The sequence below is a fragment of the Homalodisca vitripennis genome, chromosome X, assembly GCF_021130785.1.
Source record: "Homalodisca vitripennis isolate AUS2020 chromosome X, UT_GWSS_2.1, whole genome shotgun sequence".
Lineage (NCBI taxonomy): Eukaryota > Metazoa > Arthropoda > Insecta > Hemiptera > Cicadellidae > Homalodisca > Homalodisca vitripennis.
In genome coordinates, this window is record NC_060215.1 from 66,028,229 (window position 1) to 66,054,882 (window position 26,654).

Here is a 26,654-nt window from a genome sequence, read left to right on the forward strand (position 1 = left end):
ACGGATTTCTACATGCAACTTTCACGGTTTGTTGACAGGCTACCAGTGGTGCCAACCACTCAACATTGTATATTCCCATCAGTGGTTATATTAGCCAACCTACGAAATATTTTGAGATAACAAATCCCACATATATGTTATGGTTCTCTAATAATGTACAACAATGAAGTTTTATCCCAATTCACCCCGCCGTTCCGATTCACCCCGTTTTACGGTACCCACTATTACACATGATAGCTGTACAATAGAATCTCGACATGTGGCGGTCATAAACACCCTGAATGACTGAAATTCCATCAATTTTTCTCGCCAATTACTATGTCAGAAACATGCTGTGTACAAATTCATTGTAGAAAGGGATAGATTGACAGGACAGAATATCACAGCCAAAAGATGTTAAGATATTGGTGTAGAGAGACAACTTGATAGCTATGTTTAGTTTCTTGCAGACTGCAGAGAATTATTGTTGGATTTGGTGGGGTTCATTTAGCGTTAAAGGTTTTAGTAAGGCTAAATGTGAGAAAAACACGTTTAACTTGCAGAGGCTGGAACAAAGAAAGCATCTTCTTCTTCCTAGATGGAATTACTAAGATGGTGTCCAGCATTATCCATCCTCACGTTGGCTATCCAAGGGATATTGGTAGTAAGTGGCCTCAATTAGCAAACTTACTCATTCTCATTATTTTGCCACTCTGGCAGCTATGTAGATGGCCTCATTAACGTGTAGTTGAGGTTTCTTCAGCTTCATGTGTTAGAGAAAAACGTCTGATTCATTGTCACTGTTCAGATGTATTTCAGCGTTTACTATATACAAGCCATTAGAGAATCGTCTTAACAACGACATTGTGTGAGTTAACCTTTAGGTGTTTTTTGGAGTACGAAGATATAACTTCCTTGTATTAAAACTTATATAAAGATCTTTTTCCAAGGTCTAATCTTTTATAAAGCCAATTTCACTACCAGGTATAAAGAAAACAAAGAACATAAACATTATCCTCAATTAAGTTAATTTGCAGTTTTCATATCCATCTGTTAATCACAGTAGATTATCGATATTTGCACGCATATTGGTGTCTTCTCAGTCTTCTTACAAGTATGTGAAAAAATTACATGTTCATAAAAAAGTCTTCTGGAAGTAAAAACATCTCTTGCTGACTTTTTTTGCCTCAGTCTTCAATCCGGCCAATGACCCATTGCAGTCCAATCGAATCTCCAGCTCATCTATTCACCAATTTTCTACCTGCCGCATAAGTCCATCGGAGGTTTTGAAGACACTCAAGAATCTTGACACTAAAAAAGGTCCGGGCCCCCGACTCAATCCCCACCGACAGTAATTAAGCACTGTGCTGATGTCATCGCCCGCCCCTTAACCACACTCTTCAACAGATCACTATCAGAAGGAGTATTCCCGGATATCTTCAAAATTGGCCATGTGGTTCCCATACAACAAGAAAGGCTCAGTAAATGATATAAAGAATTACAGGCCCATTACCATTTTACCAATACTAGCCAAAATCTTCGAGAAGATTGTTCTGAGCAGAATCATATTCATGATCAGCAGCAAATTGACTATTAGTCAACATGGCTTTATCTCAAATAGGTCTACCCTCCACCAATCTCGTTCTCTTTCAAAGCCATATCATCGAAGCATTTGAACGAAGGAAGCAGATTGACACCATAGAAATGGATTTCTCTAAAGCCTTCGATGGAGTGTGCCCATGAAAATTTGTTAAATAAATTGGGGGCATCGGGATTTTCAGGACCCTTCCTCCAGTGGCTTAAAAGCTACCTACATAACCGGAAGCTGGTAGTGAAATATAACAACGTCCTTTCCAAGGAGTTCAGAGAAACAAGCGGTGTCCCACAAGGTTCCCATCTCGGGCCCATCCTATTCAATTTGTATATAAAAGATGTGGTTTCTTCCCTGACTTGCAAACACTTGTTGTTTGCGGACGACCTGAAGCTGTACTCCGTTATATCTTCCGCCTTGGACGTGGCTCAACTTCAAGATGACATTAACAGGGTCGATCGCTGGTGTAGTCTTAACAAAATGTCGCTGAATCTGAGCAAATGTGTTTGCATCTCATTTTATCGCATTTCAAAACCTATATTGCATGATTACTCTGTCAGAGGTGTGCCACTATCCAGAACATCGGAGGTGAGGGATCTTGGAGTGTTCTTTACTTCTTCTTCCCTAAGCTGGGAGCCCCATGTCCAACATATATGCAATAGCGCTCTTCAAGTCCTTGGCTTCCTCTTCCGAGCTTCTAAGTCATTTACTGATCTAAACGTTCTCAAACTCTTGTACTGCTGCCTGGTGAGACCGCACTTAGAATACAACAGTGTTGTTTGGTCTCCTCACCAGCAGTATCTAAAAGACAACATAGAGAAGATCCAAAGACGTTTTCTGAGGTTGGTTGGTGTTAGACTAGGATTCCGATATCTGGATGTTCCTGTGCAAGAAGTTTCACGGCTCCTAAAACCTACCCTCCATGGAATCAAGGCGTGTCAGTCAGGACTTACTTTTCTTATACAAGCTGGTCAGAGGAGAGTTGGACTGCCCTGATTTGCTGGAAAGAATAAACTTCAGGGTACCTTCTGGCACGAGGTCAAGGGCACTTTTTGCGAAAACCTCAACTAATACCTTATATGCAGCAATAGCTCACTGTTTCGAGTCCAGCGCCTGGGCAACACACTTCCTGATCACCTAGACTTCTTCCATACCCCGCCCTCGTCATTCAGATCAGCTGTTCGAAGCCTCCAATCGTGACACGTGACCACCTTTGGCTTGTGCAGTGATGTGCTCTTGAGTGGTTGCCTTTAGAGGGCCACTACAACCAGTGCAAGTGGTTTTGTTATGCATGGCCTGATCAAGGTTGCTTCCGTATTAATTAACTTGTTACATTTCATGCCTAGTATTGTTAGCAGGCTATTGTTACTGATTATTCTTTGTTGTTATCGCTAGTGTCATAGTTTATCTCTTGTTTGTGTCATTGTTATCGCTTTAAACCACACATTATTCATTTTTGCATATTTTTATTAGCTTGTTGTTATTGCAGTTTATTGTTGTGTTTATTGATTGTTGTTGCTTTTCTGTTGCACCGTTGTTTGTTATTACTTCTAGCTTATTGTTACGTTTGACTAGTCGGCATTTATTAGTCGTTAAGTCAGCATCTTGTCTTAATCTTTGCCATTGTACTCTTCACGTTGTTGTCTCCATTATTTAGAAAATATTTTGTTTTGTTTTTGCAATTGTACAATTTAATATTTCTTGTATATCTCTTGTACACCGTCTCAACATTGTGCTACTCTTGCTTACTATATATGTATAATGTCCTGTATTTAACTATACTGATTGTAAATTGGCTAAGCCGTTGGAAAACGAAAACAAAATAAATCTCCATAGTATAATCTAAGCCTAATATTCATAGAATCTGTGGCTGTTGATAATGATAATGGTGAAAGATTAATTTGTTTTTTATGTTATGATAACCTTAGTTGAACTGATAAAACATTTGGTAAACAATAAAGAAAAACAAAATTATTAATACCTGATAGTTGTTATCAAGTTCCATTGCGTTGTTTAAACTAGTTTCCCAATTGTTCCTATTCATACTAAACAAGTTGTCAATTTCACTTTAATGTTTTAATAATTTAGTAACAGTAATTATGCGTCTTATAACAATACGAAATATTATTAAAATAAGGCGGAAATATGATGTATTTCTCAGAGAGTTTGGTGTCCAAATTGGAAGTGAACCGGACAGAAGCTCGCCGGTGTATAAAGTAAGTAAATTTTGATCATATTTACCCACATTACTTGAAACATTATAGCCTACAACCAGTACAATATCCTGTTGTACTGTACTGTCATTTCCACAACGTATTTGGATAGTATTTACTTTACCCACATTAGGTCTACCTAAAACGATAAAAAAAAACACAATTAGTTGCTTGCAGTAACTGTAAATAATAATTTCCGCTACAAATTTCTACATGAATTAGGGTAAATGTTTACTTTAGCCACTTCACAATATTTGTTGTTTTTTCAAAAGTACAATGCTTAAAAAGTCCTAAAAACAACAGAAAACAAATTGGAAAGGCAGAAAATAAAAAAATCTCATAAAAGGAGCTAGATAATAGTCGAACGGACCAGTAATGTTTCCAGCCATCAGTGTGAGCTGCAGTAGCACCTTCTGTCCAACATTGATGGTAACGAACGAAAAAAATAGTTTGAGATAGTACCGATCAGTAAAAAATATGGTAATTCGGAGCAATTACTTGGTCAACCCCAAACTTTTTCATATTTTACTATGATAATGTAGAGATGTATGTGAAATTTAAAAAAACATAATTTAGGCCCTAGAAAGTTAACGTAAATGAAAAATAATACTGAAATGAGCAGAATTTAGATCCAAATGAACAATGTTTTTCTTAAATTTCAAGCTACAAATTAATTAGTTGTTATCGAGTTGAGACGAGTGCCTCCGGCCATCAGCGCGGACTTCACCAGTGCCCCGCGCTGATGTCAACGAAAGAAAAACATCCTCAAGATAGTACCTATCAGTAAAATATCAAATTCTAAAGGGCAAACTTTGGTGCGTTGCAAAACGCTGTGTTCGTTAAAAACGTTTTAACTTTTCCTGATCTTCACTTAAAACCATGAAACTAAAAAGGATCATCGGAGGAACCACTAACCATAACGGTACTGTCACAACTGGCCTTCCGCACGTCTCCCGCAAGCCTCTGTTATCGCATGGACTTTGAACCTTCTTATCGTTCGGCAACCTGTAGGACGGCCTTGCGAGGCTTGAATTATATGTTTCTTGCTTTTTGAGAACATCCTTATGACCGTAGTAAAATATGAAAAAGTTTGGGGTTGACCAAGTAATTGCTCAGAATTACCAAAAATATAATTTTAAAAGGCTAGTAAATAATATCCAAAGCTAAAAATACTACAAAACTTACCTAATTATATTATTCTATGTAGATGGGCAATTGCCACTACTGTAGAGGTATACAAAATATTGTAAATCCCATCACAAAGTAAAAGAAAACACAACACATTTTCTGTCACAATAATAATAGTATATAATAAAAGTACTCATGACACTGACTTTTAAATTGAATATGCAGAGAAACATCACTTACTAGTATCACAAAAGAGAAAGAAAACAGACATTTCTTTAAAAGACTACACAACCAAATCTAATCAATCAGGAAAAACAACACCAAGATGTAGGAATAAGTTGCGCAATGGCAAACTAAACCAAAGTAACAAAGGAAAAGCGATAATTAAACTTAACCATGGAGGTAGAAACTGTGAAAATTAAGAAAAACAAAAAAGTATCGAAAAATTCTTATATTGTCTTCAGATTTGGTGGGTAGTCCTATTCTTGCTCAAATTCTCACGTGAATGTTGATAACTCTATTATCCCTTCTTTAATTTATTATCCTCCAGCCCAGTAATCCGTGTCCTCAAACTCCTTAGACTGGGGGTCTCATCTAGGGATGCCTCCTGTCCCCCTAGATGGACTAATTGAGTTATAACCTAAATTCATACGCATTAATAGTTTTTGTGCAATATAAAGTTTGCTACCGCCTACAAATTCTTTCTAGAAATGAAAGTATACAATTTTTAAAAATTGTTAAAAGTGGTTTTAGATGATTTTACGTAATGTGGCTAAAGTCGTTATTGTCTGAATTATGTTATATCCCAAATAGCCCATCAATCTAGGATACAGTTAAGGGTTTGTGACCCTTTAGAATTTTAATATTTTATTGATAGGTAGTCTACTATCTCAAGCAATGATTTTTAATCGTCTCCATCTGTGTGAGAGGTCACCCTTTCAATCACGAGTTCCTTTTTCAGGGTTCTTGAAAAAATGTCAGGCTTTCTGTACCTTAACCGTTTCCTGATTTTCCTCTTTTCACTTTCTACGCGTTTTTCTTTTGTAAGAAAACAAAAAATAATATAAATTGGGTAAAGTAATATTTACCTTATTTGGTTCACACTTCAGCTACTGAGCAACATAGTATTTACAATTGAAGTGTCACCATATATGGTAGTACTTCAACTTTTGGTAAGCTATTTTTATGTATGTGTTGACAATAATTTCTTCCAAACAGATGTACTGTTGCCTAAACTAAGAAGAAAATGTGAATCAAAATCCAATAGTAGAAACTACAAAATATTTTTATTTGGCAGTACAGACAGTACTATAAAATTATGGTCTTGGTGGCACTAATATTGTATCATCTTAGTTATGCCAATAACTTACAGAATCGGAATCCATAATTGACTATAATCATTTATACCAATCAATATAACATGTTATCAGATTTATGTTTTTGTATAACTAATCCTAATTATTCAAGCTAGGCTAATGCAATATCTAATATCTAGGCTAATATTTAATATACTAATTATAATAAAAATAACACACAACCTGTCACAAATATAATCTACACTATAAGAACATACATCAATTAGTAAGTATTTCAATTCCCAGTGGAGGGTTCATTCCTACTTGGCTTATAACTTCTTGTTGAACCTACACTGGGTATAACTAAAGTCGATATGTCAGACTGACACTGATGGCAATGAATGAATAACATCCCTCAAGATATAATACACATAACAGTTCAAATTCTAGTGAATGATCATGAATGACTGAGAGAATTAACAAAGTATAAACCCATCTAACCGTTTTCTAGAAAGAAGATATGTTTTCATCACCGAGTGGGGGGAGGATGACACTGAAAGGGATTAGTTATTACGTGAGTGAATTACAAATAATATAAATCAAAATTGACCCCTGGTACCTGAGACAAAAAATCTTGTTCTTTCTATTTTGTTCTCTGAACTGTACTATGATTCGATAAACAATCACAATACAAACAGTAGGAAAATCAATTACTAGTAAAAAATAAGGATTAGGTGCAATATCGCACAACTCCTGTCTATTTAGTTGTGATTACAAGCTGTTGTCAAAGTGCTAGTCATCAGTGCCAGCAGTGATCAGGTCAATATTCCTATAGCTTAATGCAGTAAGCAATTAAAACAAACAAGAATCTGATTTTAAACAGTACAATTATACAAATTAAGTTAAGTTCAACTCCATTTCACCTTCCACTTAGTGCTGCATCTGAAGTCAAGCGCTTTGACAAACTTGACTCCTGGAATCTGGAATCCAATAGCTATCTGAAGAGATCCAAAACAGTTGGTGCCGAAGAACCTCATAACGAATTCTTTACATTGTTTCGATGTCATAGACACCTCGACTACAAACAAGTGTAATTCAGATGAAGTGGTGTTCTCATGGTCTCATCAGGTAGACAATTGTACACGCAGGCATTATACACTAAAGAACATTTAGATTTGAATTAACACAAACATTGTAACTAAATCAAAAGAATACCATCTCTGCAAAATATGAAACAATGAAAGATAGTAAACAGTAACCGCGTGGAACACATGGTGGCCTTGAAGTACTGCCAAGATCTGCTTACTGGTTGGTGTTATCTAGCGCGGTATGGACGCAGTCTCACTCATACTCAACTGAGAGGAAACTCATAATAAACAACTTATACTTGTGGGAGATATCAACATAGACAGGTTAAGGCCAGACGTGGAACATACTATCCTAGAAGAAGAACTTGCTACACACAACATCAGCAGACTCCCTTTGCCAACTGCCTGCATCACCCCAACACACAGCATCCATAGACTTTATATACACTAAAATTTATGACTCTGACATAGACACCATTGTTATTAAGACTTTATATACATCAATATTTATGATTTTGATATAGACACCATTGTTATTAATACTGTAATCTCTGATCATACTGTCAAACTATTTAAGATAAGCAATGTTAAGACACACAAAACTTAACCATAACTAACCAATCTAAAAAGACACTTTGATCTGAGAATCTCCGTAATCTAAAATGTCTTCTACCAACAAAAGATTGGGATTTTGTCCAACTTGCATCTGATACTGAATCAGCGTACTCTAACTTCCATGGAATCATAAAAACAGCTCTAGATATTAGATACATTCCTTATGATGAACATTTTTTTAAAGGAGTAAAAAAAGTCTAGGACTCAGATAAGACAATGAGGCAAATAAGCTCAAAAATGCTTACATTAAGGTCCTACAATATTTCAAATCACAGGACAATTAACTGACAAGGATTTAATAATAGATATAAAAAAATATGACAGAACAATAAGAAATCTTTAGGAAAATTTAAATCCACATGTTTTAAATGCGTACAACAAAACGTAGTAACTATTATAAATAACTCTCTCATGCATTGTCAATTATTTCCATCCACATTAAAACTATCCATAGTTTTTTTGAAATATAAAAATATAAAACTATCGGTCATTATCACTAATATACACATTTTCAAAAATAATTTGAAAAAGGAAGGTCATGTCCCACCTTAAACAGTGAAACCTTATTAATGAGTCAACATGGGTTTCTTCAAGACAAATGAACAATTTATGTTATTACTAGCCTCGTTGAGTAAATCATAGATGAAATAGATGAAGATCAGTTTATTTTTGCCCTCTTCTTAGATTTCAGCAAGGCATTTGAATCCCTAGGATATAAGCTATGGATATAGCTAAGAAACTTGAACATCTTGGAGTAAGAGGTTTACTAAATAAATGATTTATAAGCTATCTTTCTGGATGATCCCAGTTAGTGGAATTGAAACACACAGCCAACGGTATTACCAGTTCTTGCCATTCTAAACCACTACCAGTAACAAGAGGTGTGCCTCAGGGATCTGTTTTGGGCCCAGTCTGTTCATACTTTTCGCCAACAACTTTCCAGATTACAATCAAAACACCAGTGCCAATACTACCAGCTTAATGGATGTAGACGACACCACAAATTGTAATCAGTAACACAGCAGATGGTCTACTTACAAATGCATCAAACAACTTATAAACAGCCTTCAGATATTGCAGAACTAATGAATTAGTAGTAAATCCTTCCAAGACAGTCCAGGTAAATTTTAGTAAGAAGAAAGAAGAGAATATGAACACATCTAACATCCTTATGGACAACAAGTAAAATTTCTTGGTGTAACACTGGACAGTAAATTAATTTGAAATGCTTGTTGGTATTGTGCTGCATTATTATGTGTATTATACTTGAACTATAGTTGGGTTTAAATTGCTAAAGATTTTTATTTATGTTTATGCTAACATGCTATTATGTGTTAATTTTCTCTTATATAATTGGAAAATATATTCTTAATAATATTGTACCAATTGTTATGAGGCATTGTTCTGTACTTAACAGTGTCTTCAGCCCTGAAGTACTACCATCACTCAAAGCATTTGTTTTGATGTGTGTAGAGTGAACATATGTTTCATCCACGTGCACTGTGTCCTTTTTTTATTCCTGTATTCAGTTAACATTTTAAAATATTTTATTTGAAATTCACGGATGTAGAAACTTTTATTTAAAATGTTTCTGTTGTAGATTTCTTCCAGCAAAATCCTAACTTCAGTAATATTTTAGTAAATGCCCACTTACTTCACTTGAAATAATTTTCTCTCTTAACACAGGATTTTAATTCTGTTAATGGGCCGTTCTCCATACTATCGATAGAAATCATTTATTGTTCTTCGAACTACACCCAAATCAAAGTTGTTCAGATAACTTTTAATTTGTCTGTGTTTCCTTACTTTGTTTGGCGTATGAAAGAAGTACCTACTGGACTTATTTGTTTTTTCTCCTTTAGAATTCATCTTAGCGTGCTTTCTGAAATTCCAATTGCTCGAACAACATGCTGTTGAACCTTTTTCAAATTTATAGGTTTGTTAGTTTCTGCTTCCCTTTCAAAGTAGTAAGCATTTGAAATTACTTCACGTGGTTGGCTGTGTATGACCTTCTTTATGCCTATTTTTCTCTTTACATTACCTGCCATCACAAACATTTTACAAAAAAAAACGTAATAAGCTCAAAACAATATAAATAATGAACACACTAAGGTTATTGCTACATGTGGATTTGCACAAGATTATATTTTTAGAGCGACATGTATACACCAAATACAGTATGGTAATAGACTGAGCTGCTCCTTTCCTCCAGTACTGTACTCCCCTCCTTGCCTTTTGCGCATCTCGAGGTCACTGGTCATGCTATACCTGACGCAAAGTACTTGGCACATTATATTCCAAGATTTTCAGTTTTAACCAACAATTTAAAACTTTTGACACTTGCTATATACTATAATTTGACACATTACTGTACTTAAAATTCATGAAAAAATGGACTATTGAGATTCTGATTGAAAAAATGATACACAATATTTCTGGCAAATGAACTAAGATATAATAAGCAGGGGGTTCAGAAAGCAGTCTAACACTGCTCCACATCAGTTAGTTCATAATCATTTATCATTTATTTGTTTCATTCTCAGAAAGAAATACAATACCAATAACAAATCACTAATTAATTACTAATAATAGTGTAATTTATTTACACAAGATAGTCCCCACTTGAAAGTCTGAATGTGAGAATTGAGTCTATCTTCACTTGAATATCTTATTACAATATGAACACTCCATACAATTTAGAATCAAAAATAAAACTGTATGATTGAAGGCTGAACTAAATATAAAAAACAAAAACATGCTCTGTTTGGATGTATATAATGTAAATTCAAGCATAAGTCAAAAAGTGTTGTCTTATTTTGCAGTTAAAGCCAAAGTACAGCAATAATTACTATCATGTAGGCTACTTAGATAAACAATGACACTCACATATAAAAGGTACAACAAATCAAATCAATCATGGTGTAAAACTTTAGGAAGAGTAAAACGTAATGAGATAGGAACGGGATGAACATAAAGTATATACAAGAAACATTTTCTATAAGCCAAGAAGAAAGTAAAAACATTTTGCAAGTCTATTTCTGACACTATACTTTATCAAAACTAAAGCAATCCTATGTAAAAAGCAAAATACATAATGTGATTCGATCGTGTACACACACTCCCATCCACATAAGTGTAACTACAAAAGTGCATGCACTAATTCAAGAATGCTTACGAATGCCTCCTTCCTTACTAATATTTACAGTTTCATGCCTGGTGGAAATAGTTCAAACAATCTATTGAAATAAAAGTTTAATGAATCCCATACAAAAAATAGTTGTAATTAGCAAAATATTTATTCGCTAATGATTAACTTCACAAAATTCGGCCAAGAACAGTTCTACCCAAAATAGATGTAAGTATAGTGTTTGCACAATCTCTTTCATACAATTAACTAGTTTATTGACACACTTCAATTTATATCGTCTCATTTTTTTCTCAATTCCAATAATAAATTTTAATACGTGGTGTGTAATGCAAAGAAAGAATTTGTTTTTGTGTTTAGATTTAATCTTTGTTACCACAATTATATTAATACTAGCTTGTCTTTTGCATGCTAGAGAGCTCCCTTACCATTATCCAAGATTCAATCTTGGACTCTTACACTACAGTCTTGTGTCACTGCAGTTCTGACCATAGTAACATAGACTAATTGCAACAGCTTCAATTCCCAAGCCTCTCTACCAGTCACTTGCATGCCATAAGTTACCACTTATTTAATTTGTGTAGTGCTGTTCTTGTGGATTTTCCTTTCTTATGCTCAATTGGAATGTGTAATAGCAAAAACATCTCATCCATCCCATACCTATTCCAAACATTTTTGAATAGTCCAACTAGTCATTTGTGATTTGAGCTATCCAAGTTTCATTATATTTATATTTAAAGTATCTACATGTTAAATAGTACATAGCAAAAAAATAACAAATCTGCACATACAAATTGTAAAAGACCTAATGAAACTGACGTGGTTGGCTAATTGTACAACTAACTCTAGGCAAGAACTATTACCTTCATTGTGAAAGACCAATACTTAAACTTTTCCTACGTCATTTCTCTTTTTAAGTAAAATACATCAAACTATTGTACATGTTTATTCTAGGTTTAAGGGCTCCAAAAATTAAAGGAAGGAAAGACATGTACTAAAGTTGTTTGTATTCAACTTAAAGTACTGAGCATTATACATATAGCTGAAATGAGCACTGTTAAAAAAATAATAAACCTCGTCATAGTTTCCAAAACTTTTACTCTAACTTTTAATTTATTTTCAGGAAAACTATTCTGAAATGCAAAACTTAGTAAATCAGTTAAAGCAATCTATAAAGAAAGTGGAGAATGGAGGTGGGAAAGCAGCATATCAAAGACACATTAGCAAGGGGAAATTGACAGCAAGACAAAGGGTAGACTTACTGCTAGATCCTGGATCCCCGTTTCTTGAACTTTCTCAGTTAGCAGCAAATGATATGTACCAACCAGATAACATTGCAGCTGCAGGCATAATATGTGGTATCGGCAAAATTAGTGGGTAAGTAAATATTTTACTTTATATTATTATTTAAAGTATACAGAAAAATTAAAAAAATCATTAAACCTATAAAATTATGTTTGTTGTGCCTAATGTATGGCAGTTAACCTGATCTTTAATTCAAAAGACATTTTTCATTCTTCCACTTTAAATTTATTTTAAAAGCGCTTTCGCCGGTAGAATAAATGATTCTATTTTATCATATGTTTTTTTCTATTTTATACACATGTTCTTTCTGTAAACAATATCTAACTAATGATGCCTTAACCGGCGAAAGCGCTTTTAAAATAAATTTAATGTGGAAGAATGAAAAATGTCTTTTGAATTAAAACCTACTCTCTTCCATCAAGAATTCAAAGCAGAAAATGATCTTTAATTATAAGTTTAGATTATAAATAATTATTATACAATACTAAATACATTGCTTGTTATAACTAATAACACAAATAATAATCAATGGTATCTGAAATAACAAAGAAATAAAAACAAGACCAAATAAATCTATAGGGGGAGACAAAAGTCTGGATATACCACTATATAAATCTTAACAGTGTGAGAAATCGTAATTGCATCTGGTATGGAATGTCTAGGTAGATGCTCAACTTTTAGGAGTAATGACAGCAGTAGCATCCATCTTGAAATCTGTCATCTTGGATTTGGGTAGAATTTTTCAAATGGGAACAAAGTCATGTGGCACATTATATTGAACTGCCTCATTTTAAGGAATACAAATGTGACATTTGTTTTAAGATATGTATATCTTTGTATAGGAGTTATTACCTGTTAAAGTCTAACCAACAGGGTAAGGTTAGAGTCTGGATACGTCCCTATAAAAGTCAAATGGCGTGAAGAATCACAGTGGCATCTGATATGGGGTGTCTATAGGGGAGAGTACACCTTTTAGGAACTATGGCATCATCAGTGGTCATCTTGAAATCCACCATCTTGGATATTGGTAGAATTGTTCAAACAGAAAGAGGGTCATGAGACACATAATTTTAAACTGCCTCACTCTTGGGATAATAAATGTAAAAACTTTTTTAACATATCTTTATTTGTATTGGAGCAATGGCTTTTTAAGGCCTAACTGGCAGTCTTTACAGCCTATAACTTCTACAAATAAAAGATGTCTTAAAACAGTTTTTACATTTGTTGTTCCGAGAATAAGGAAGTTTAAAACGATGTAACAAGTAACCCCTTTTCTATTTTAATAATTCTACCCAATTGTAAGATAGTGGATTTAAAGATGGCAATTGCTGATGCCTAAAATCTGTATTTCCACTACAGAAACAAAAATACAAGATACTGTTATTTTTTTTGCACCTTTTGAGTTTTATAGGGATGTATTCTGACTTATGCTGCACCCTGTATTTCTCATCTAAGACAGAGATATAAAAAATTAACATTGTTGTAAATAAATAGTCAGAGGATTAATAATCAAGTTAATATTTATTAATTAGCAAATATATACACATTAAGCACACCGACAATGTAACACGTGGAAGACGTACGGAAAAGAATAATAATATTTATCTATAACAGCTGTTGTAAAAGTTGGCGCATGCGCACGTTGATTTCTTTGCTGTCGTAGTGTGTGTCTGTGTGAACCACCAATACACGCGGGTATTGTCAATTATTTATAACACCCCTCCTCAATATCTGCGTGGATCGGTTACTTCAGACCCAAGGTCCCACAATGTTGCCAGTGTTTGATTGATGGTAGTGATTTCGTGAAAATATCAGCTACCATTTCGTCCATCGGTATATGTTCCACGTTGATCTTGCACTTTCTCTCGGATGAAGTGATGACGAATGTCTATATGTTTTGTCCGGGGGTGAAACATAGCATTTTCTGACATCATTTTGGCACTCTGATTGTCGTAAAGAATTGTGCCGTCGATTGACTCCGTTGCTCCCAATTCAACCAGTAGACAATTCAGGAAAATTGATTCCTTTGCAGCCTCGCCCAGAGCCATGTATTCGGCTTCGGCAGTTGATTGTGCCACTGTTTTTTGCTTTCTGGCTTGCCAGCTTATGGCTGCGCCGCCCAACAAGAAGGTGTATCCTGTGTATGACCTTCTGTCCAGTGTACATACACCCCAATTTGCATCAGCGTAGCCTGTCAATTTTCCTATATTTCCATCAAAATGCAGGGAATGATTGGCTGTCCCTTTGAGGTATCTCAAAACCTTTTTAGCCGAACCCCAGTGATGATCGGATGATTTGTCGTTGAATTGTGCGAGCACACTCACGGTGTATGCTATATCCGGCCTCGTACATACCGCCAAGTACATCAATGAGCCTACCAGCTCTTTGTACGGATGATTATTCGAAGATTTTCCTCGGTCTTCTGCTGTTCCCTCGATTTTTGTACTTGGACTCGCTGGTATTTCCACCGGGTTATAGGAATCCATTCCAAATTTCTTCAAAATTTCCAGAACGTATCCTCTTTGTCCCATTTTGATCCCGTTTTGTTGATCAATTTCGATGCCTAAGAAATATTTGGCTTCTCCGAGGTCTTTGATGCCTATTACTTTATTTATTTCATGGTTTACGTGATCCAGCAGCGCCTCATTGTCCGAAAATACCAACATGTCATCTATCCAGACAGCAATTACGATGATATTATTTTCGTGCTTCGCAGTGAATAAACACGGGTCTGATACCGTCGGTTGCAATCCAATTTTTCTTACCAACATATCATCTATCCAGACAGCAATTACGATGATATTATTTTCGTGCTTCGCAGTGAATAAACACGGGTCTGATACCGTCGGTTGCAATCCAATTTTTCTTAAAATTTTGGTTAAATGGTCGTACCACATTTTTCCTGATTGCTTTAACCTGTAGATAGCCTTCTTCAATCTGCATACTTGGTTCTTTTTCTTTAATGCTTTCTGCATCTCCATAGCTGCTTTGTATGTCTTCGAATCACGTCTTTCAGTTTGTACGATGTCATTCACGGCCTCAGTTAGCCCCTCAGGCAGTTCCATGTACAGCTCTTCCTTGAGCTCACTGTTCAAATATGCCGTCTTGACATCCCAATGCTGAACTTTGGTATTCAACCCTGCTGCTAATGCCATCGCAGTTCTAATTGACTCGAATCTTGGCACCGGAGCAAATGTATCGTCGTAATCAAATCCTGGTCGTTGAGTAAACCCTCGTGCGACGATGCGCGCCTTTCTGCGCTCGATTATACCGTCTTGATTTAATTTATTCTTCAGTACAGTTCGTGTACCGATGACGTTCTTGTTTTCCGGCCTTGGCACTACTTTCCAAGTCCCATATTCGAGATGTGACTTCACCTCGTCCATGATAGCACGCTTCCACAGCTCAGCGTCATCTCCAGTTAATGCTTTCTCTGTTTGCACGTCGGCATTGAACACTAACTCCTCGAAGATGTGTCTATCTTCGTTGTTGCATTCATCAGAATCGCAGGAGTCTTTTTGCTCGCGGTGTCTCTTTTCAACTTGCACAAAGGATGATTCTAACGGCCTTTTCAAAACACGACCTTGCTCGTCGTCAATGAATACGTCGTCGTCACCAGTATTCATATCTTTTCCGCGGCCTGATCCAGTGCTAGAGACACTTTCGGGTCTACGATACTTTCGTGGACGGCCTCGGCTGCCGGTCCGTATCTTAGGCGGTCTGCCGACTCTTTTTCCCCTGACGATGAAGATCTCCCCGTTTTCCTGCTCGTTGACAATTTCTTTTTCTTCTTCTTCTTCGAATTCAAGTGGATCCAATTCGACCTTCGCGTAGATTATCTCTGGCTTGTCCTGAATTTTCGATTGTTGATTCTCAAAATTTTTATTTTTTATCTACTCTTCCAGTGGATCAACGTTGGCTCTCGATGACCCCACATTCTCGTCAAAACGTACATCTCGGGTCACGACCGTTTTTCTAGTATCCAGCCGCACTCTGTACGCTTTTGATTCCAGGTCGTATCCTATGAATCTACCTGCAGTAGCTCTCGGGTCCATTTTTCCAAGTCCGACTGTTTTATCTAACACGTACGCTCTCGAACCAAATATACGCATGTGTTTGAGGTCCGGCAACTTGCCGTGCCAAATCTCGTACGGGGTTTTTCCACCGATACATGTACTTGGACAGCGATTCCTGATATAATTCGCCGTCGCAATGGCTTCAGCCCAAAATGATTCTGGCATCCCGGTCTCGATCAGCATGCATCTGGCTGTATCCAGCAGCGTTCGGTTCTTCCTCTCCGCTACACCGTTCTGCTCAGGTGTGTACGGCGCTGACAGTCTTCTCTGGATCCCTCTCCTGCTTCAGATACTCGTCGAAATCTCCATTTCGGTATTCCCGACCGTTGTCCGACTGTAAAAATTTAATTTTTCGGCCAGTAAATGTCTCAACAAATTTTTTATATTCTTTGAACTTACTGAGTACTTCGGATTTCTTCTTCAAGAAATACACCTCGCACCACGTACTGTAGTCATCGGCAAACGTCACCATGTACTTCGATCCGCCGTTGGAATTTGCCCTCATTGGCCCGCAAACGTCAGTATGTACAATCTCCAGTGGCACTCTACTCCTGTCAACCCTTTCTGTGAACGATCTGGCAGCCTGCTTACCGCGACAGCAAACGTCGCGTACTGTTGCTTTGCCCTTGAACGACAAATTTATCCCGGTTGCCAGCTGCTCATCAAATAATTTATTGACTGCATCCATGTGTATATGCCCAAGTCTCCTGTGCCAAATTTTCGGTGAAATTTTTGCCCCTCTCCTAAAAGGTTTTTGACTTGACGTGTCCTCAGAATTTGCTTGCGCTCGCGTAACCACCTGCACATGTTCAGTATTTTCTTCTCTTACAAAGTACAGGTCTCCCACTCTATCGGCGATAATCACGGTTTTGCCATCTGTATTACGTACCTCAGCTAATTTGTCATTGGAGATTACTGTATTACCTTTGTCAGTAATCTTCGATACCGACATCAGATTAGTTCTTAATTCCGGTACATACAGCGTGCCATGCAAGTTCGCGGTTGAAATAACTCCACCACTTACATTTATCTTGGTCACGCCCTTTATATTTGCAATTGTCGATGCTTCTGTTGCTAACTTGAGCACTGAATCGCACGTCACCGTATCTTCAAGAATATCCTCGTCACCGCACATGTGAGTTGTGCATCCACTATCCAAACACCACTTGGATTGGCTATCACCTTGAACCTTGTTGACCTCTTCTCGGTTCAGTTCCGAGATGTAAAAATCCTGTGCTATCCTAGCACTTCCTTGTGTTGATCTTCCATCCTCCTTTTCGGGACAATTTTTGGCAAAATGACCAACCTTACCGCATTTGAAACATTTTCCCTTGAAATTACCTTTTTCACCGCCGCCGCCACGTCTACCAAAATTACATGTTCTGGATCTGGCCATGAATGCTTTGTCTTCGGCGTCTTGTGAATCGCCTACCCTGGCCAAACATTCATTTAAGATTTTTATCTTGAGCTCTTCCGGCTTCGGCAATTGATCACGACTCTCGATTACGCATCTAAAATTCTCAAAACTTGATGGCAAACCGTGCAGTATCATAGTAGTTAACAGATCTTCATGAATCTCGATATCCATTTCCGCCGCCAATTTGTCAACTACGTCGAAGAAGTTGTCCAGGTACTGGTGTATACTTTCCCCCTCCTTCACCTTATGCACGAACAGCGACTTCAATAACGTGGCTTTCCTTGCCGGCCCTTTTGATGCGTAGAACGCTTCAAGTTTCAGCCACAGCTCACGAGTTGTCTTACAATTTTTAATATTTTTCAACTCTGATGGTGCCATCGCCAAAATGATGCTTGCCTGAGCTGATTGATCTCCATCTTAACTGCTTTCTGCCGGTTTCTGATCGGCATACGATCTGAATCAGCTCATTCATCTTCAGATCTTCATGAATCTCGATATCCACAATTTGTCAACTACGAAGAAGTTGTCCAGGTACGTTCCATTCAATAACTTTTGATGCGTAGAACGCTTCAACACGAGTTGTCTTATCTGATGGTGCCATCGCCAAAATGATGCTTGCCTGAGCTGAGATCTCCATCTTCTCACTTAACTACAGCGCTTCCATTTTCTGGAGACTTCCATCGGCATACGACCATAATTTCTTCTGAATCAGCAATGCCCGAATCTGAATTTTCCATGTGTCGTAATTGTCCTTCGACAGTGCTTGTATATTGCTACTTGTACCAGCCATCCTTTTTAGGTTATACAAACCACTTTTTAACACAACGTGATACACACACTTAATTTCACTTTTACTGACTTTTATTAACTTTTAATGCCCAATGCTATCACACAAACGTTACTGGGCCTATAACCTGTTGTAAATAAATAGTCAGAGGATGAATAATTAAGTTATCTATAACAGCTGTTGTAAAAGTTGGCGCATACGCACGTTGATTTCTTTGCTGTCGTAGTGTGCGTCTGTATGAACCACCAATACACGCGGGTATTGTCAATTATTTATAACAAACATTAAAGACTTAACTTCTAATATCACAGAACTGAGCTTGTCAACTGAGTAAAGGCTTCTAATTTTAACCAGATTGTAATATGTTACTGTTTTTGTTGCATGTATTTATTACTATATTAACATTTGCAGTATCAGAAAGTTGTTTTATAATGGCATATTCATTGAAAATATTGTTTGTTGTTAATAAAGTTACAAAATCAAATTTATTTACAAAGCAAGGTCTTAGAATGTGATTTAGGATGTTAGAGGATAATTTGAGAATATATATTTTCAATAGTTTGCTGAAAATAATCTTGAACCAAAAAACTTGGAAGAAAGTCCTGAAAGGCTCCTACAGGAGTGATCCTCACTTAACCTGTTAGTTGGACGAAAATACAAACTTGATTAAGGAAATCAAAGAAAAGGCAAAAGTAAAGGAATTGGTCTTCCAGATCTGAGTGATCCAGCCAATATCACCAAATGTAATCCTCTCTCGTAGTACAGACAGGAATCAGAAACTTCCATGCTGCATTATAGTATGCTCTCAGGGAGAGTGGTTCCGTGCAAAGCCTTGGTACCAGTAGTAGTTGATGTCAACACTAAAGATTCGGAACTTCATAGTAATGGCAGTCACACTATCTGAGCTGAATGTCTCTGTAACTGAACCCATTAGACAGGAACAAAGGTGCAAATGTTTAGATACCAAAGAGGAACCCCACAAGACAAGAACTTCCAGTCTGCTGGTAGATATTATCATACAGTTCCAGAGTAGATGCCTCAGTTATAAGGTAACAGAAAAAGTTAAAAGGTCTGCAGAGGTTATCTGGACTTGTGAACATTTAGACTATTACATCGGAATTCACAACACAGGACTTGAAGTGTGCTATCATCCAAAGCAAGTGCACCAATTGGGAAGCATTGATGATAACAATGATGAACCTTTTCACATATTCTCCTTTTCCAGAGGTGAAGCTATCATGTGTTGTAGGATGCTGTACTGCAATATGTCAGGCCCGAATAGTATTTTAGTGTAAGTGAAATAATGAAATTTATTCCAAAAAATACAAACTTTACAAACAAGATTATTTTGGAATATAATCTAACCACATTAACAAATTGCATGGTTAGATAAACTAAACAATAAACAAGGAAAGGTCTGATAACAGTCCCTTTTCTGATAAGGACTTGATCACTGCGGTAATATTGAAAGTTTCTTACTACATTTAACTAAAATTACATCTTAAAGAAAAAACATTTACAATGATAAGAGCATAGCTTAATCAATTTAAACTGTTGTTAATCTTAAATTGACTTACTACTTCTTGTTTAAATATACATAAAAGTAAATAAAGTAGCACCATGGGCCTGCACTCAGGTGATTTAAATGTATTTATACAACCACTGCTTGAACCAAGGCCAATGTTTACATTCAATGGAAGGTTGTCCATTGCTTTAGCAATTGCAAGGGATGTCCCAAAAAACCCTTTATGGAGCTGCATCTATTCACAACTTGTATTCTACTTTAAAATTATAAAATAGACACATTCTTAATCTTTATCCAAGAAAAGGAATAAAATAACATTTTTTATCATTAAATATAATGATGGTTTATGTCAAAGTCAAAGTCAAAATTTCTTTATTGCCATAATAACATAAGTACATGCATTGGCTTGCGTCAAAGTAAATATAACTAAAAACTACTAGCAATCTATGTATGGTACTCTCTATCTACCGTTAATATACTCTCTTCTATAGAATAAAAACAATTTTCAATTAGAAATGACTTGAGCTTTCTTTTAAAAAAGTTTAGATCCAAGTTAGATTTAAGGTGATCAGGGAGAGCGTTAAACAATGATATGGCACTGTAATAGGTGTGATGCTTATAGAAGGAAGTGGTATGATAAGGAATATTCAGTTTTTGTTTGTTTTCGCAGGTTATATCCAGATTGAGGGACAAGAGATTGAAAAATACCATGGTTCTGCTTAAAAAAACATCAAAAGTGTACAAAATGTAAACACAAGGAAATGTCAGAAACTTCAAGCTTTTTAAAAACAGATTTACAAGACTCTCTTTGACGAATGCCAGAAACAATTCGCATTGCCCTCTTCTGCAAGACAAAGATACAATGCGTATTGGCATCTCTCTCGGAACCCCAGATGGTTACCGCATAAGAAAGGAAAGGAAAATATAAGTGCATAATATGTTGTAAAGTAGAACATCAGTGTTTACAAAATGAGAAAAGCCTACGCAGTACAAATATTCCAGAACTTATCCTCTGCGCCACGTCGCTTATATGACAGGAAAAACTTATAATTTCTGTCAATAGATAAGCCCAAAAAACTTAACGCTTTGTTCAGAAAAGACTTCTACATCATCAACCCAAACACTAAGGTCATCATTATGCTTTCTTGTGATAGCAAATTCAAGTAATGTGGTTTTATTAGTGTTGATAAACTAATCCATTTTCTTGGAACCATTGGACTATCCGGTTAGATTCTACAAAAGTTTTGACCTCCATGATTTTACGACATTGGCTCTCTATCACAATTGATGTGTCGTCCGCAAACAAGCACAAGTGGGCACCTGAGATACATCTTCTAAGATCATTAATATATAAAATAAACAAAAGAGGACCCAGAATGGAACCCTGGGGTACACCCGCCTTAACAGTTTGCACATCAGAATGCCAATGCTTTAAAGTGTTTCCATCCACAAAAGGCAATTCTACAACTTTGTCGACGTTCTTTCAAGTTAAGAAGAAAACCACTGCTTTGCGACACCATGTATACCAATGCTCTCAAGCTTCTTTTTCTCATGAGGAACCATGTTGAATGCCTTTCGCAAATCGAAAAAATACACCAGAAGCAGACTTGCCTCTATCCAGAGGCCTTGATGACTTTATCAATGAAAGTAAACATAGCATTGACAGTTGACCCCCCTTTGACAAATCCAAACTGGTTGCTGAACAAAATGTTATTTTGAATCAGAAAACACCATAATCTACTTAAAGCTGCCTTTTCAAAAACCTTAGAGAACGTTGAAACAATGGAGATCGGTCTAAGTTATTGAGATCATCAACTTTTCCTCTTTTGTGCAATGGCTTTACGATAGCTAGTTTTAACACATCTGGAAAGATTCCACTTTCAAAAGAACAGTTAACGAGATGCACAAGTGGTTCAGCAAGGGATTCCCAACATGACTTAAGCAGTTTAGATGGACATGTTGTCATAGCCTCGAGGATGGCTTTGCTTTTAAAGATTTTATAATGTCTGACATTTCCTTCCTACAAACAGGAGTAAAAAATAAAGAATAGGTGTTATAGCAGGGGAAGATAATCTGAAAAAACTCCCCCAGTAAGAAGTGAAAACCATTATGGGAAACATTTATAAAGAAATTATTAATAATATTTGAGACCAGCTTTGGATCACTCACATCAACTTCATCCTTCACTTCATCCTTAATGGTTTTGAGGAACGAAGCATTGGTGCTTTTTCTTACCCCTATTTTCGTTCACTATATCCCATACAGTTTTTTGCTTTATTTGAAGAGTTCTGGATCTCCTCCAGCACTTTGGCTGATTTTGCCAATTCTAATTTTAGACTTGTATTGCCGTTTTAATGATAAATAATGCTGTCTTCTCACATCAGAAGAATCCAAATCTTTAGTCAAGTGATACCACTGGATGACCTCGTCACGAAGTTTCAGTTGATCAACACTTAGAGACACTTTACCTTTAGAGACATTTCTTACGAATTCTAATTTTCTTCTCAGGAAATACTTGATCAAAATAATACGGATATGGAAGATCCAAAAATACGCATTTTATCGTCCATTTTTATCTGCCTCATAGACCGTGGACCAAGTTTCTCTCATGAGTAAATACCTGAAAATACGGATATTATCCTCTGAAAATGATCGCCTAAGTAAAAACCTGGGGTGGTTAGTGTTCCCAGGAAGTGATAACTTAACAATTTCCCACCTGAGCATGGTGATCAGACAATGCCGTGATTAAAACAGAGGCATTACAAGTGGCATCAGGAAGATCAGTGTAGACATGGTCTATCAAAGACTTTGAGTTTTTAAATTCTCTAGTGTATGATGTGATTTTTATTTCCCAACCCATGAGAGGTCATCATGTACAACAAGTTGTCAGCTTTAATATCAGAAACAGATAAATCGACATTAAAAATCACCTACAACAATTGTTTTACCCCTCTGAACTCATCACTTTTGCAAGACAATCCGATAGACGTGCATAAAAAAATGTCATGCTCCTGCATTGAGGAAGAAAATGGCTGTGGTTTATAAGCAGCGACAATAAGGAGGGTTTGATTGTTACCAAACTGAAACCTTGCTGCAGCAAGTTCACACTTACCCTCCTAGACAGTAACGTGAGGACATCTATGACCTCAGATTTTATAGAAGGTTTACTAAATTATACAGACCCCTCCTTTTTTGAAGAGATTTACGACAGAAAGCTGTGATGCCATTTAAAACCCTGCAAAGATGTTACTTCAAAACTGATAATGGTGTTCAGATAAACAAACAATATCTGGATCTTCGGAATCAATAAATATTTGAAAACTGTCTATTTTTCCAGAAAGACCCTGCACGTTGTGATGAATTATCTTAAGATTGCGATTTGATCGATTATTATCTACACAGTTTCCCGAGGACATCGCCTCTAAAAAAAGAACTATTGGCAGTGGGAGGCACAACAGAGGGTTTAGATTGGGCCGTCTTAGATAAAATAGTTTTATCACTGACCAAAATACTTTCATTAATGTCCAAGTTTGCATCAACAGTGAGAAACCCCTGAATCCGGTCACCAATTGCAGTAAAAAACACTTAAAAACAACTTCCCCAGCTGGTAGTTCCCTGTTTTGTTAAGAATGTCTTCCATCCTTTTGCTAGATGATGCCTCTTCACCCAACAATTAGCCTCAACAAAAACAACATCAAAATTATTGCACATCAGTTTTTACTTGTTCATTAAAATCAAAGAGAGCTCTGTATGTTAAATCAGATCTTATTAATAAGCTGTTTACAAAAACCCATGGTATTGGGGAAATGAGTTTTTGTGGTGAAACAACAGGTCAGCCAGGTCGTGGAGAACCTCCCTCTTACCATGGCCGCCGTTGTAACCCCTCCCGTCCCCTATACCACATTCTGAGATTATTCGTTTCCAACATAGAAATATATTACTGAAAGATTATAGTTGGTATACTTCAATAGTTTCTCCTTTATATCTTTTATTTTACCACCAGGGCAAACATTCCACCATAGCACCTCTCTTACAACTTGGAATACTAGCATATCGGATCATAGAGTCACCTATCAATAACATATTGTTTTAAATTAGAATAACCACTTTTCACTATTTATAGTTATTTATGTTCTTTACATTTGTGAAACTATTTTATCAAGAAGGGATAAATTTGGCTTTTAAGACTTGTACAAAGTAATCATAATTATAGTACTAGAAGTAGTTCCTCAGTTTCGGCTTAACATATTTTAACTGAAGATGGCTCTCCACAGCAATGCTGAAATATCTTAATATTATGGTAACAAGATTTTAATGATTTGTAAACCGAAAATTTTAGCTTGAAGAAAGCTGCCTCATGGACACATGCTAAATAATTCCTCTTTTTAAAACATGACTTTTAAATATGTAACATATACAATACTTTAACCTTTGAGTTAAAATTATAAATGAGATTTTGGTATTTGTTTTACTTAGTTTCTTGGATTTATGTGCAGAGTACAGTGTATGGTGATTGCAAATGATGCAACCGTAAAAGGAGGGACTTATTACCCAATGACAGTAAAGAAACATCTGAGAGCCCAAGAGATTGCATGGGAAAACCATTTACCATGTGTGTATCTGGTCGATTCTGGAGGTGCTAATCTTCCTCATCAGGCGGAAAGCTATCCTGATAAATTCCACTTTGGGAGAATATTCTTTAATCAAGCAAATATGTCTGCTGCAGGTATAGTTCAGGTACGTTTGTGTGACTTTCTATTTTTAGGATATAGCACTGAATGGGGTTTCTGCTAAGGTAAATTTTGCCCTTTACATTATACAGTACAGATTGTTTTTCTCATACTTATATCCATCCCTGTTTGATTAGTCCTTGATTTTAAGTATTTTCTGTGAAGTGTATTATTTACCTGTAAAACTTTCTTCATTCTATTACTTTTCCAAGGTATTAGTTTTCTTCCTTAATTCTTTCACAAAAATCTATATTGAATCTGAAAATGAAACGTTTTTAAACAATTTTTTAGAACATACCGGGAGGAATCTACATAGAAAGTCATACGAGCGGGTAAAGCCTATTGACATCAATAGGCCTTGGGGGTGATTATGAAAATTTTTCAAGGACAGCTTGGAAAATGATTAATGATTCTTTCTCGAGATACGAGTTAAAGGACAAGGGTTCCAGATCATTGTGATCAAAGTTGATGACACAATTAGTTGAAGATCAATTTACTAGTTGGCAAATGTAATTCAATAAATATTTTTTTCTGTTGCCTCAAGGAATCGTTCATTCACGGAAAACTCAATCTTGTGGAAGGCGTGTTCCGGAGCCGGTTGCGTCCATGAGCTCTGCCTTCCTGTGTGTGGGGATGAGATAGCACGTGTCATACAGGGATGCATTCGAAGAAAAACAGGTTGACGCAAATGGGTGTCAGTTTGGTTACTTAAACGGTTGCCTCACGGCACTTTAGAATTAGGATAAGACCCCCACCAAGACCGCATCCAGCGCTCACCGGCCACCACCCCACCCGTCACCCACACCACACCCAATCACACACCACCCACCATATACCAACCCAAATCACAAACCGCACCCCACTCCCACCACAGTACAAACCACACACACACCCCTACACAGCCAAGAACACAACCAGATTGACAGCCCATCACACCAGAGCACAACCAGCCCAAACCCACTAACTGACCCCCCACTAACGCCGCCCCCCAATCAAGACAACCACACCACCCATACCACTCACCACAAGCCCAGACCCACCCATCCACCCATCAAACCACCTCCGCGAGGCACAGGCCACCCCAAACACATACCGAGGAGCCCAACCCAAGCGGAACAACCACACACCACACCAGACTCACCTTCGCACACCGCGATCTAAAGCCAACCGAACACACACAACGACAACACGACAAAAGGGCCAACCTACCACCCATCAGACCAAACAACCCATCGACACACCCCACACAACGTCCGTCTCTACCACCTACCGACCAAACCTCCCCGTCAACCAACCACACGCCCACGCCCACCCTGCCCAGCCAACAACCAAACACCACCAACCAACCATCGCCCCCCCATCTCAACCTCCCCACCCGACCAATCCCAAGCCCCAACACCATAACCAAGGCCAACACAAACCGTAAGCACACCACCACACCACCCAGCAAGAGCCAAAGAAACCAATACAGTCAACCGGACGACGCACCAGTCCCAAACCACCCACCACCCCAATCGACACCCCCCACCCACTTCACAAAACTGTTATATTCCTCATCACGAATCTGGACTTTTCCCTTCTCTTTTGAAGACAGCCAAAAGTCATTCCAATTTTCAAGAAGGAGATCCGTTACATTCCAAGCAATTATCGGCCCCCCATTATCAATTCTTCCGGTGTTTCAAAGCAACATTTTTGAAAAAAAATTTTCTATGTAAGGACTTGAAAGCCTTTCTAGCAAAACAAGAGATTTCTGAATCCAG

The 26,654-nt window shown here is 37.0% G+C and overlaps 1 protein-coding gene across 1 annotated transcript in view; it reads left to right on the forward strand.

Moving 5' to 3' along the window:
- Nucleotides 1-3,524: 3,524 nt before the first annotated feature.
- LOC124369102 (methylcrotonoyl-CoA carboxylase beta chain, mitochondrial) overlaps nt 3,525-26,654 on the forward strand; it is a 58,741-nt gene continuing 35,611 nt past the window's right edge. The window contains exons 1-3 of the mRNA XM_046826844.1: nt 3,525-3,786; nt 12,178-12,431; nt 24,661-24,901. Coding sequence (XP_046682800.1) covers nt 3,670-3,786; nt 12,178-12,431; nt 24,661-24,901 — 612 coding nt within the window. The 5' untranslated portion in view covers nt 3,525-3,669. The remainder of the gene's footprint in view (nt 3,787-12,177; nt 12,432-24,660; nt 24,902-26,654) is intronic.